The sequence below is a fragment of the Stenella coeruleoalba genome (assembly GCF_951394435.1).
Source record: "Stenella coeruleoalba genome assembly, chromosome: X".
NCBI lineage: Eukaryota > Metazoa > Chordata > Mammalia > Artiodactyla > Delphinidae > Stenella > Stenella coeruleoalba.
The window spans coordinates 122,286,993-122,300,359 of NC_137152.1; the positions used below are offsets into that span (position 1 = coordinate 122,286,993).

General features: G+C 47.3%; 1 protein-coding gene across 3 annotated transcripts in view; it reads left to right on the forward strand.

Moving 5' to 3' along the window:
• The first annotated feature begins 1,247 nt into the window (after nt 1-1,247).
• MECP2 (methyl-CpG binding protein 2) overlaps nt 1,248-13,367 on the forward strand; it is a 57,497-nt gene continuing 45,377 nt past the window's right edge. The window contains exons 1-2 of one of the 3 annotated variants that reach the window (XM_079911265.1): nt 1,510-1,597; nt 6,756-6,879. In XM_079911265.1, coding sequence (XP_079767391.1) covers nt 6,854-6,879 — 26 coding nt within the window. In that variant the 5' untranslated portion in view covers nt 1,510-1,597; nt 6,756-6,853. Of the gene's footprint in view, nt 1,623-6,755; nt 6,880-13,367 lie in introns of all 3 variants that reach the window. The other 2 variants (XM_079911266.1, XM_079911267.1) reach the window with 2 other exon arrangements.

Genomic DNA, 13,367 nt, shown 5'->3' on the forward strand with positions numbered 1-13,367 from the left:
TAGACTGTTGTCAGGGCCTCCTGACTGGGCTCTTGCTCCTTTTGTCTCACCACAGATCTGCACACTGCACCTGCAACATACATCTGATGATGTCAGCTCCCGTTCAAAATCTTCCAAAGGCTTCTCATCTCAGAATAAGCTCCCAGTTCTCCAACTGCATACCTTACCACCCTGTAGCCACATAAACTTCCTTGTTACTCCCCAATGTACCAGGCACAGTCTCTCCTCAGAGCCTTTGAACTTGTGTGGAATCTTCTTCTCTCCTCAGATAACCATATGGGGGAATAAAATGAGAGCAAAAGCCTGTGGATATCTAAATAGCACCCCCTTCACCCTTGCTTTATCTATCTCAAAGTTCTTATCATTATGTGACATTATATTATATACTTATTTGTATGTTTACTATGAGTCTGCCCCCACGAGAACGTTAGATTGCTGTCTTGTTCAGTACTGTGCATCCAGAGCCTGGAACAGTGCCTGGCACATAAGAGGGATCTAATAAATGAATGGGGGCTGGGGAGTGACATCAGAGTCAGAGGGTTCCTTGTCAAGCATGGAACTAGCACAAAGAGCATTGGATGAATTGGATGACAGCTGGAATCAGAGTAAGGTCGCCTTGACAAACAGTCCTATCCTGAACACTCCATTAGCTAAAACTTTTCTCATACTCTTAAATATTTTTCCATACCAGCGTTGCTGGATCTTAGGTCCCAAATCATGTCTTCCGGGCAGACCTAAGTGCTGCTTCCTTTGTGCTCCCACTACCCCTTCTGCCCACCCACACCAAACCGTCTCATCCAACAATGACAGGTCTCATGCAGCCTTGGCATGCACCCTCTCCCCGCCACCAGAGTTTCAAGAAAGCCAAGGCTGTGATTTGTTGTTCAGTTTATTCCCTGCCCCTCTGAGAGTGTGGCACAAGGCAGGCTCAGATGAAAGAATGCATTGGGTAGGCCTCTTAAAGCAAGGTCCCTCGGCTGGAACAATGTCAGGCAACTTTGCTGCTTGTACTGAAGGTGGTGATGTTGAGAAAACGTGGGTGCTGTGAAAGGCTTATGGTAACATACTTCGTGTGTTTGTGGACAGCGGGTCAAGGGCCCGGGATGGCCGCACAAACAGGCGTCCCGAGCCTAGGCCTTCACTTGCCCCAGCATCCCATTAATCCTTAATATTCAAATTCCGCCCACTAAACCAGCCCCTCGGCACCCAAGCCACCTCTTTTCCCCAAATGACGGCCGTCGGCAGCCAATCGGCAGCTAGAAGGGGCGTCCGCCCCTTTTTCCTTTGCCGGAACGGACACGAACTCCCGCCAATTGGAGGCGTCGCCGCCGAGGCTCCGCCCCGCCCCTGCCGTCGCACCCAATGGCGGGCCGGCTGGCAGCGGCGCCGGGGGCGGGGCGCGGGCGCGCAGGTGCAGCAGCGCACAGGCCGACCGGGAGGGCGGGGCGCGACGTCGGCCGTGCGGGGTCTCGGCGTCGGCGGCGCGCGCGCTCCCTCCTCTCGGAGAGAGGGCTGTGGTAAAAGCCGTCCGGAAAATGGCCGCCGCCGCCGCTGCCGCGCCGAGCGGAGGAGGAGGAGGAGGCGAGGAGGAGAGACTGTGAGTGGGACCGCCGCGGCCGCGGGTGGGGACCCTTGCTGGGGGGCGGGGGGTAGGGGCGGGACGTGGCGCGGGAGGGGCCCGCGGGGTCGGGCGACACGGCTGGCGGATGGCGTCCCTCCTCTCTACCCTCCCCCTCCCGCTGGTGACGGCGCCCCCCCCCCCCCGGCCCGTTACCCGCACTTGCGGGTGACCGTCCTCGGCGCGGCCTCCCAGGGCTGCCTTCGCCTGGTTCCCCCCGCCCTCCCGCCTTCGGCGCGCATCCCGGCCCCCGGCCCCGCGGGCACCCCTGTCGCCGGGGTTTCGCCTGTCGGGGCTGCGCGCGCGCGTCGTGCCCTTCGCGGGGCTTCGGGCCCGAGGCGCCGTCGCGCGCCCGCGGCCCCGGCCTCTCCCTGGATCGCGCTTTCCCGTCTCCCTCCCTCGCGCGCCCCCTCTCCCGTTACTCGGCCCCCCCACGGGCGCGCGTGCGCAGTTCGCCTCCCGTCGGGAGAGTGCGCCACAAGGGCTCCTGCGCTTTCACCCCCATCTCCAGGCTTTGCCTCCCCCTCCTTCTCGCCCATTCCATGACTTTCTGCCCCCACTGCGAGCGAGTTTCTTTCGCATCTACCAGGAACAAGTAGGTGGGAATTATTGTCCACCCACAAAAGGCACTAGACGTTGTGTTCCTGACCCCACAGCTCATCAGAAAGAGGCGGTTATAGTTGCCATCAGGAGCCGTGGGTAGGGGACTGTGTCCGGCAGCACCTGAGGCTCTTCGGTGGGAGCGCGCCCCCAGGGCCTTTGGGGGTGCCGTGGCCTCAGAATACGAGCGCCCTCCCATCCTCCCCCCCTTCGCCGGCGATCTTCAGTTACATAAGTGGAGTGGGACATAGTATGTGACGGGCTTCCATAGTCCTGGAGCGTGCCCTGCTCAAGATCACCAGTACCAGATGGGGCAAGTTCACCGCATCGCTGTGGCTCCTATCAGTTGGTCCCTGAAAGTTTATTTTCTTTTTAGTTTGGTTCTGAGTCACGCAGACTGAAACTCAGGTGACTTATTCGTGGCGTGGCAATGTTTTTGTGGTTTTGCACTGAAGACTTAAGGTCATTGTGAAGAGTCTAAAGATTGCTCTTACAGAGGAGACCGTTCATGGCATTGCTGAGTGTGGATCCAAGGGGGAAAAGCTGTCTCTGGAATACACCTCTGTGGCCGTCGCTTCTGTTGTGAGTGTGTTCGGTGTGCATCGGTCACAGCAGAAATGGGCTCCACCACAAAATTCATATTCCTGACTCATGGTCAGGCAGATGTGTGCTTCTGCTTTTTCCAGGAACAGGAACAGGTTCTGCAGAGCCATTCACACGTTGTGTCTCTGCTGTGCGGGATCAGTGCCCCAAATTGGAAGATGGTAGGATCAAATTCAGGGGGTGGTTGGTGATTGTGGAACCGAACCTACTGGCCTGGAGGCTGAGTGGCTTACACTTTGTAGGACTCTGGCAAGTTTTAGGCATTTTGTTATATTACAAAAACGAAGCATATTTGGGCCTTGGTAGTAAAATTTATTGTTAATAGGCAGTTACTATACAGGAGAAGTTTGGGTTTCATGGCCGGAATTTTCATCTGCATCTGAGTGATTTCAGCTAACAATGAGATTAACCTCTCCTCTTGGGTCCTTTGAAATATGCTGGATCTTTATTTTTTTTTAAAAAATCTGGATTTTTTTTGGTCTTTTGGGAATTTCCACGAGGGATTTACGGAAATAGGCTTATTTATGGGTTTTTTAGGACTTCTACTTAAAATCCTAGTCACGGAGCCTAGGAAACATTTGCTTTTATTTTGTTACCCAGACATATCAGAACCTTAAAGGGCACAATCAATCTAGTAGAAGTCCAGTTGATTGAATAAGTTGCCACAGAATACCCATTCATGACATGTCAGCCAGGTGGCCGGCCGATCACTGAGGTGCGTTCCCGTCTGCACACACAGATAACACGAGCTCACTTGACGAAGATTCCAAGGTTTGTACGTCTAAGCCTGAGACGTGACAGGACAAGGGCTCTGCTTTGTTTTGCGTCATGGGCAGTGCATTAGCCTCCTTGGGTGCCCCTCCAGTTAGTTGTTCCATCATATCCCTATCCCTTTAAACTGCACAGACAGCTTCCAGAATATAGTTTCTCTGCAAAGTGATTGGTGGCATCTGAAGTCATCATGTCCTAACAGCTTGAAGAAACCTTCTGTGGCTTTCTTGCCAGTACTGGCCTATCACACCATGCTCTTTTTTTGTTGTTACAGATTTGCCTGGAATGCTTTAAACCTAGAGTCCCGGGTCTTTGTTTCACTTGATAGAGCATGATGCAGTCCAACCGTACTCCAACTTTTGCTCTGCGCTGCTTATGTTTCAGGAGGGTTAGAATACAATTTTGCATTCTATTTGCAATTTCCAGCCACAGCCATTGTTTCCCTGCCTGCCCTGCCTCTGTGTGGCTGAATTTAGTGGGGTGGGGAGGCAAGCTGTGGAATTTGACAGAAGAAGTGGCTAGATGAGTCCAATATGATTTTACCCCACCCGAATACCCCTTCCCCCATGTGGAGATGGCATGAGAAGCTCGCTTCTTGAACCTAGAATAAAGAAGAGCAGACGGAAAAGTGTCAGTTCCTTACTCGAGGGCGGTTTCCACCACTAATACACCTGCCCAGACTATTTACATTATAAATGATGTCTCCTGGAACCTGTAATCTTTTCTTTATTTTTTTAAAACATCTATTTTATTTATTTATTTTTGACTGTGTTGGGTGTTCGTTGCTGCGCGCGGGCTTTCTCTAGGTGCGGCGAGCGGGGGCTACTCTTGGTTGCAGTGCGAGGGCTTCTCATTGCAGTGGCTTCTCTTGTTGCGGAGCACAGGCTCTAGGCGCGCGGGCTCAGTACTTGTGGCTCGTGGGCTCTAGAGCACAGGCTCAGTAGCTGTGGCGCACGGGCCCAGTTGCACCGCGGCATGTGGGATCTTCCCGGACCAGGGCTCAAACCCATGTCCCCTGCATTGGCAGGCGGATTCTTAACCACTGTGCCACCAGGGAAGCCCTGTAATCTTTTATAAAGGTGAATATCAGTGAAAAGCTTTTAATTGGCTAAGAGCAGTCTGTGGCCAGCCTGCCCAAGTTATGTATGAGAAGAAGAGGAGCACAGAAAATGTTTGGCGTTTGTAGTAACTAGTGTTTTAAGTGCAGAAGTAGTAAAGCATTGGTCCTAGACTGGTGGTTCCAGGGAGTGTGGCAGGACACCTGCTTGTTCTCACCACCCTCTGCTCTGGTGACATGCATGCAGACCAGCCTCGTGTGGCCGGCAGACGCAACCTTTTTTCTTGGGTAGAGCATTACTGCCACTCCAATGGAAGGACCTTGTCCTCAATGCTTCTGTACCAGCCCTCTCCAGTCAAACTGCCATTGTCACCGCTGTGCCTTTACCTCATTTCGGGTAGGACGGATGTAAATGAGTTCCTCTTCCTGGGACTCACTGACACAAAAGTTGTGCTCTTCTGCCTTTACCTGGTCTCTTCTGCCTGCTTCTGGCAAGGAAGCTCTTCTTACTGAAAGCTTGATTTGCATGCCATTGCTTAAATACCTGGTTCCACCCCTTTGATGGTAGGTATGGTGTGTGGGGGAACTGAGTGGGAATGGGAATTGGGGGGCTGGCAGGGCATGCCCACTCCCATGTTTAAGGGGAGTTGTGACCATTCCATTACAGAATAAAGCCTTGGCCTTTTTCACTTCTTCAAGGCACACTTGCGTTGGTTCTGCTGGTGTATGAATGTGTCTTTAGCATAGCTGTTTTACAGTACTGCAGAGGTCTGGACTCTTGGGAGCAATCCTTAGGAAGGGTTCAGTTGGCTTCTGTGCCTAAGAGCTGGGGGCACTATGTATATGGACCTGCAAATCATTGCTTTATTGGATCTTCACCTAAGTGCTCTCATTTGCTGGCTCTTTTTTTTTCTCCACGGAATCTTGAGTTATCAGAGATCTTAAAGTTTCAGAGCTAGAAGAAACCTTAGTCTAGCTCCCTGAGTTTACAAATAAAAATGCAATTTACCAAAAAAAAATGCAGCTGTGAGAAGTTGTGGCTTTTCCAGGGCCTCCCAGCCAGGGTGCCAGTTTGATTTTTATTATATGGCTAACTGAGTAATACTGTAACCTTGACTTCTGGGATTTCAAAGTGTTCTATGGCTCGAATGTTTAAGGGAATTATAAGGCCTCACTGCACCTCAACAGATAATTCCAGGTACCATCCTGGTAGTTACAGACCAGCAGTAAAAGACTTGGTTGGTGTTGCCCTTCCTCTGGGTTTGATTACATGAGTAATTGTTTGTGTGAAGAGTCTCTAAGTTATACACTCTAGGCTTTTTTTAGTCTAAAGATAAAAGTGCCACTCTTGGGCCAGCAAGGTATCAGAGATTAGCTAATATGGGGCAGTTTAGGTTTAACAAGGAAATGACGGTTATCTTGATAAAAAATAGAGTGACAAAAGACCTTTTTTGAACATGTGTTCAAAAGCAAAATAGAAACTATCAAGCTATTAACCCAGTTTGTTGAACATTTCGATTTCCTGATCTGAGAGGCTTAAAAGTGATTGCTCTAAAACAGACTTGTGTATTTTTGAGGATAGCTTTGGATCTCCCAGGGCACTTGGTTTCTGTTGGTGCTGCCTTTTTTCTCTCACGGTTAAAGCCCCTTTATGTAATGTTACAGCAGCGTGTTGCAACTTCAGCTGCTTTAAAATGAAGGGAGACTTTGCCTCTGGATTTCATGTGTTCTTCTTGGGATGACATTTTGATGTTGCATGTTCTCTTGAACATGTCTTCTCTCCCTGAGTATTTCTGTATGACATGTTGCAAGAAGTACTAACCAGAGATCGCTACTAACGGTATGTTTTATAGTGTCAAAATTTCCCTCAGAGGTGACAAGACCTGTGATAGTGTCGGTTCTAACATGCATGAGTCTTTCCTTTATTTTAGTACCGTGTGTTATATGTCAGTAAATTGCAGTTTATTCTTTGTTTCTAGCTAGGTAAGCCGGGAGATAGCATAGTACTTTGTCTGTATGTTTATCTTCAAAATGTCCCAAATAGCCCTGGGAAAAAGGTCGTGGAGCACAATGGGGGCTTTCAACTTACGATTTTCTTTGTTTTAGGCTCCATAAAAATACAGACTCACCAGTTCCTGCTTTGATGTGACATGTGACTCCCCAGAATACATCTTGCTTCTGTAGACCAGCTCCAACAAGATTCCATGGTAGCTGGAATGTTAGGGCTCAGGTAAGTAACCTTCCTTTTTTTTTTTTTAGTATATGTCCTGGTTTGGCCATCTGTTTTTAAAAAAAAAAAAAGGAATAAAACAAGTTATACTACTCTTGGACAGTATAAAAGTACCCCAAAGACTAAAGACATAACTGTGCCAAACTGTGCCATATAATAAAAAAAAGTCACTTCCCTGAGCCCTGAAAGGTCAGTTTGGGTAGGGCTACTTGGTAGCCACAGTGTGATCTGGGGGCGGGTGTCAGATTAGAGCCGGAACTGGTGACCTGCACCTTCAGTTCACCTTCAAGCAGGTCAGCTGAGCTGAGAGCGCTTTGACTGAGCTCTTCACTTGCCGCTACTGCTGTCGCCTAGCGGCCTTCAGCACTGTGCTTTGTTTGCTTTGGTATTGGGTAAATGACTTCCTGGTCAACATTAGTGAGTGGCGGTAATGCATTTTCAGACGTGGGAACTGGTGTGTGGTCCCCTAGAAGGATGACATCCTGAAAGCTGTTGCCAGACAGCGGAGCCCATGGCTAATGGTGTGTGCTTGCCGCACTCCTCCCACGGGGACTGCAGAGAACACCCAGATACACTTCTGGCTCTTGAGACTCTAGAGCAGAATGAATGCCTTTTGAAAAGCTGGGAAGCTAAGTCATTTGAGTCTGACACTCAGAGGCTCTATCAGCTGCGCTTTGGGCTACTTTGGCGCCACTGCGTGGACTTAATTTCGTAAAAATGAGTGGTTCCCTAATTTCTCAACTGTCTGGCTCAATATCTTAAGCTTTTTTAGAGTAGGGGTCACTCCACACTTGATGTTTTGACATCCGGATTTCAAACATTCCATGTGGTAAGACAGAACGTTCTAATTTGATTTTTCCATTTCTTTTCCTAAGAAAAAATGTGAGTTTACACATATGCTGCCATTGTGATTCCAGCTGAGACCCTCAAGTAGCACTGTGCTGTATCTCTCTAGTGGTTTCTGACGCCTCAGTGTAAAGCCGTGTGGACATCCGTAACAGATCGCCCATTTCGGGGCTGTGCGAGGGGCAGAGTTTGGGTGGCAGAGAATAAAAGGTGTAGAAGGAAGTGAAGAGCATCACACTGCCTCCAAGTCCCAAGTTGGGTTTCACTCCTGATCCTGTGACTCAAATTGTCATTCCCGTTTACCGCTGCGGGCTGTGCTCTGGGCCCTGCCGACAGGGCGTTCTTTGTACGCCACGTATTTATGCTGGTGGGAGTTCTGTGGCTGGCGCTTTGTGCATTGTCTCAGAAATTGTGTGGACTAAATGTAACATAGGCAGTGAATGGGTTTCTTCTGATAGATATTAGGCCTAAGGGGGTGATTTATGTTTTAATAGTCTTTTTCTCAGATTACGAATGGATTTTAGAAGACAGTGGTGACTCTGTACAGTTTCTTCTAAGAAATGTAGAAAGGAAGAGATGTTTTTAAAAATATCTCTTATTACTTATGAATGGGAAAGACACGGCCATTTGAGCTTCAAGGAACTTAGAAGGTAATTCTCAAAGGACAGAACCTGTTTTTAATAGATAAGTGCTTGATATCTTGCTATTTTTCTCTTCCTTTTTAAGAAATTATAAAAATAATACATGCTTTTTATAGAAAGTTCAAACCATTTGAAAGTATATCAAGTAAAAAAGCGAAAGCTCCCCATTACTCTCCGTACCCACTACCCAGAGTAACTGCTGTTAATAGCTTAACGTAGATCCTTCTGAATCATCTTCTCAGGCTACACCAACATGCACCTTTTGTATTTTTGACAAAACAAGAATGGTATTGTACGTATTCTGCATCTAGCCATGTGATGCGTTTCTCTGCCTCATTTCTGTTTAATAGCAGCGTGGTTTGGTGCCAATTTACTGTCATGTGTTGTCCCCCTATTGGTTTTCCCAATGGTTCACTTTTTAAGATGCTGTTGGATTGAACTTCCTCATGTGCCAGTCTTTTTGAAGAATGGCTACCTAGACTTGGAGTTACTGGTGGGTACTACCACATCACCTTCCAAAATGTCTATCCCATTTCCCACGACAGTCTTAGAAAGTGCCAGTTCCCATACCCTCCCAGAATTGGATATCCATCTTTTAAATTTGTGCTCCTTGGGTTATTACTGGGGTTGAATGTCAGTAGTCATTGGCCACTTGTATTTGGTCTTTGTGAATTGCCTGTTCATATTCTGCATTTATCCTTCCCTCGGGATATTTCTTTTTAAGTCAATTGATAAGGACTCTTAATGTATTAAGGAAATTAATTCTTTGTCATCATGCAGATATTTTTCCTACTTTGTTGCTGTGCGTGGGCTTTCTCTAGTTGTGGCGAGCGGGGGCTGCTCTTTGTTGCGGTGCGTGGGCTTCTCATTGCGGTGGCTTCTCTTGTTGCGCAGCACCGGCTCTAGGCGCACGGGCTTCAGTAGTTGTGACTCGCGGGCTCTAGAGCGCAGGCTCAGTAGTTGTGGTGCACGGGCTTAGTTGCTCTGCAGCATGTGGGATCTTCCCGGACCAGGGCTCGAACCCGTGTCCCCTGCATTAGCAGGCGGATTCTTAACCACTGCGCCACCAGGGAAGCCCATGTCATGTATCTTTTGATCCTGCTTGTCTTTTTGATATATAAAATTTCTGTTATGGTTTCTTCTTTTGCTTTTATACTTAGAAAGTCCTTTCCTACTCTAAAAACATGACAATGTGCATCTGTATTTCCTTTCTTCCTAAAAAACTTGATGATGTGCTATATCCATATATACATATTTGATACATGCACAAGAATCTTATAGGTAAGTTGTCCTGTGTTTTTTGTATGGTATTTAGAATACTTGTGTTTGTATTTAACTTTGCGGTGGGATGAGGTCTAGAGCCCGCCTAGCCAGTTGTATCATAGCCATTTGGTGAACCAGTCATCCGGTCTTCATATGCTTCATCTGGTGTATCATATGCTGAGTTCAGGTGAACAAAGCATCTCTTACTTTTTTCTTTCTGAATTTTTTCTTTGTGAGGCTTGGTGGCAAGCCTGTCAGCAGATAATCATTTATTCATTCACCCAACAAATATTTTAGCCCCTGCTTTGAGCCAGGGACGGTGCTGGGCCCTGCAAGTACTACCTTCTTGACCAGGCAAGGGGTGGCGGGGTAGGCTACAGAAGTCATGATGCCAACTGCATGGCTACAGTGCTCATTCCGGAAGACTCAAGAAAATAGTGGATCTTCACAAAAGTAGGTTTTAGATAAACTAGGAGGAATCCAGAGGGTGTGTGTGTGCATGTGTGTGTTTTAAATTCTGACATAGAAGTTAAAGCTTTAGGGTAGACTGCAACATAAGCATAGTTTGTTTTCTAACTCATGTAATTGAAGGCTGATTTGTGTCTTGATTTATGATGAGGGCTTTTTGCTGTTAAAATAGTTCTATATTCAGCCGGCTTGGTTGTGATGGAATAAAAGTTGCGTACTGATAAAAATGGTAATTTTCTTCTATGATGATTTTGAAGCTTTCTGTAATAGCTGATTAAAAATAAAGACAGGATTTTGGTGACTATAATCTTAGGGGAACAAGTGTAATTTTTTGCAACTTGTATCATTTAAATCTAATAAATACCCTCAAAACTGAAGTGGAATCCTGATTTTTTTTTTTTACTTAAAGAAATGATATAAATGATTTGTGATTAAGGAAAAGGCTTCTTGTATAAGGCTGAGGGGTTTTTTTTAATGATGTTTTAGAATAGTTAGGTATATAGTACGGAATGAAAAAGGTGGTACAAAAGGTTACATGGTGTAAGATCTCCTTGCCACTCTGTCCCCAGACATCCATTTCTCTCCCTGAAGGCAGTCATCATTACCAGTTTCTTATTAATCTGTGTGTGTGTGTAATTTTTAAATTGTGGTAAAATAGTCATAATGTAAAATTTACTGTTTTAGCCATTATTAAGTGTACAGTTGAGTGACATTAAGTACATTCTCACTGTTGTGCAACCATCACCACTGTGTATCTCCAGAACCCTTTTTATCTTGCAAAACTGAAATGGTCCCCTTTAAACCATAACTCCCCATTCTTCCTTCCTCCCCCAGCCCCTGGCAATCACTCTTCTACTTCCTGTCTCCTGTGAAATTGACTCTTCTAGATACCTAATATTATTATATGTTTTTATATATGTGTTTATGTATATATTTTATGTATGTGTCTACACACACAAAGGTGTGTGTTTTTTTACCAAACAGTAACATACTGTGCGTATTTGCAGAGTTTGCTCTCTTTAGTTAATATATCTTGGTGATAGTTCGGTATCAGTTTCTGTAGAGACACGTCACTCTTTTTAGGGTTGGGGTAGTAGTCCATTATGGATGCACCGTAATTTCTTTAAGTGGTTTTCTCTTGCTGGATATTTATGTTTCCAGTGTTTTTTATTTCATTAACGCAGTAGTGAATAGTTTTTTACATAATACCATTTTGCTCACAGCCAAGTTTATCTGTAGGAAGAAATTCCTAAAGATGGAACTTGCTGGGTCAAAGGATATATGCATTTTAAACTTTGATAGATATTGCTAAATCAAGGATGGCCTTTTAATTGCACAGTTTTAGAGAAAAAACTACATATGAGTAGATAAGCACAAAAATGTATGACTGCACTGCAATTTGTAGAGATTAGAGAGCTGTTTATTAGGCTAGGAAGAAATTGCTTTCAGCAGTTAGCACGAGAAAGCAAAATTTCAGAAGCTTCCATTTCATGACCTCATGTGAGCGGAGGCTGAGACAGGACCCTTTACTTGGCAAGGGGAACTTCAGCCTGTTCTTGTTTGTGAAATCTTGAAGAAAATGGAGCATTTTTATTTTGGTACTGTTCTAAGTTGCAGTGGCTCCTTGGGACTCAGGGTTGAAGAGTGCCGCAGCTGCTGGACATTCTGTCTTTTTCGTATTGTAATATGCGTAAGGAATGTCCAGGACCATATTGCAGTTGCTTCACTTGTCTTTGACCATGGTACTCTTATATTGCAATCCTTTATTCATTTACCCTGTACTAATTGAGCATCTATTATTTGTCAGTTCCTGTCCTAGATGCTAGGGACTGTTCCTAGCCTCAGTGGTCTTGTGGTCTAAAGGAAGACAGACAGGCAAATAGGCCATTACTTTACAAGGGGCTAAATGCTACAGTGGCCACTGAGGGTGCACATAAATATTAGAGGGATCCCACCTAGACTGTAGGGTAGGGTCAGGGAAGAGACTTCTTTGAAAAGTGACCCCCCCCCAAGACCTGAACGATAAGGCAACATTAGCTAGTCCAGGAGAAAGTATGTGTGGAGGAGAGAGCAGCCCGTCTGCAGGCTCGGATAAGAGAGAACTGTCAGGCTGGCCGCGAGGGCTCAGGGTGCGGGGATGAGACAGGCAGGGGTCTCGGAGCAGCTGCGCTGGCAGAGTGTGCTGGTGGGAGATCAGACACAGCTGCGCCGGCTGTGCCAAATAGGCTCAGCTTCCCTTTCGAGCCGCCGCACTCTGAGAGCCACCGGAGCCCCCGGAGGCTGTGCCAGGCGCTCTGGCCACCCGGCCTGTTCCCCCCACCCCGCCCCTGCTCTCCAGGCCATCTGCCCTGAGTCGGCTGGTCGCCTACCCATCAGGCCCCTGGGGCTCCTGCTCCAGACCTCTTCCTGGAACCTTCCTTCCCTCCACTTCTGCCCCAGGGCTTCACTCTGACACTCGATACTGCGAGGAGGGAGACAGCTTGCCTGGCGTGTGAGTCAACTATGGGACCAAACGCACTGCTTAGTTCTGATTTTTATTTATTATTTTTTTGCCAAGACTTTCGTGGTGAAGGAAGCAGTGCATGAACAAGCTCACTCCTGTCTTGTCAAGGACCAGGTCCACCCTGATGAGCCCCTGTGGACGGCGCCGCCGTCATCCCCGCGAGCCCGGGCTCGGGCGGTGGGCTCCTTGGCGCCTGCTGCTCCGCGCTCGTGCTCCTGCAGGCCATCCCAACCCTGCTGCTTCTCAGGTCCTGCCTTCCCACAGGCCTCCTGGCCCTCTTACTCCCTGTCCTCTGCACTCTACTCGGGGGTAGACTCGGGTACTTTCTCTTCATACTCCGGAAATGTTAGCAGTTTGCCCAGTTCACGTCAGCCTCCTCTTACGGAACCCGAATGGGACAGCTCCAGTGACACCCTAGCCTATGGTTGCACTTGCCGCTCTGTCCCCCGAAGGTGATGGGCATACTCCCCATGCGTGCTCTATGCTGTGTTCCACGTGCCAGTATATAACATTCAAAAGTGTTTTGCAAATTTACAGGATGGTATCCTACTGTATGTGACATTCTGCAGCTCGCTCTTTTCACGCTATACTTGGCCTTTTGAGCCTGGTCCATGTTGCTCTGTGCAGACCTTCATTCATTTAACATGTCTCCTTGTGCTGTGGAAACATCTTTACAACCAAAGTCCCACCAGAGCCCTGAGGGAGAATGGAATTGTGGAGAAACAAGGATTGACATCTGGTTTATGTTTACATCCTTTGGGTCTATT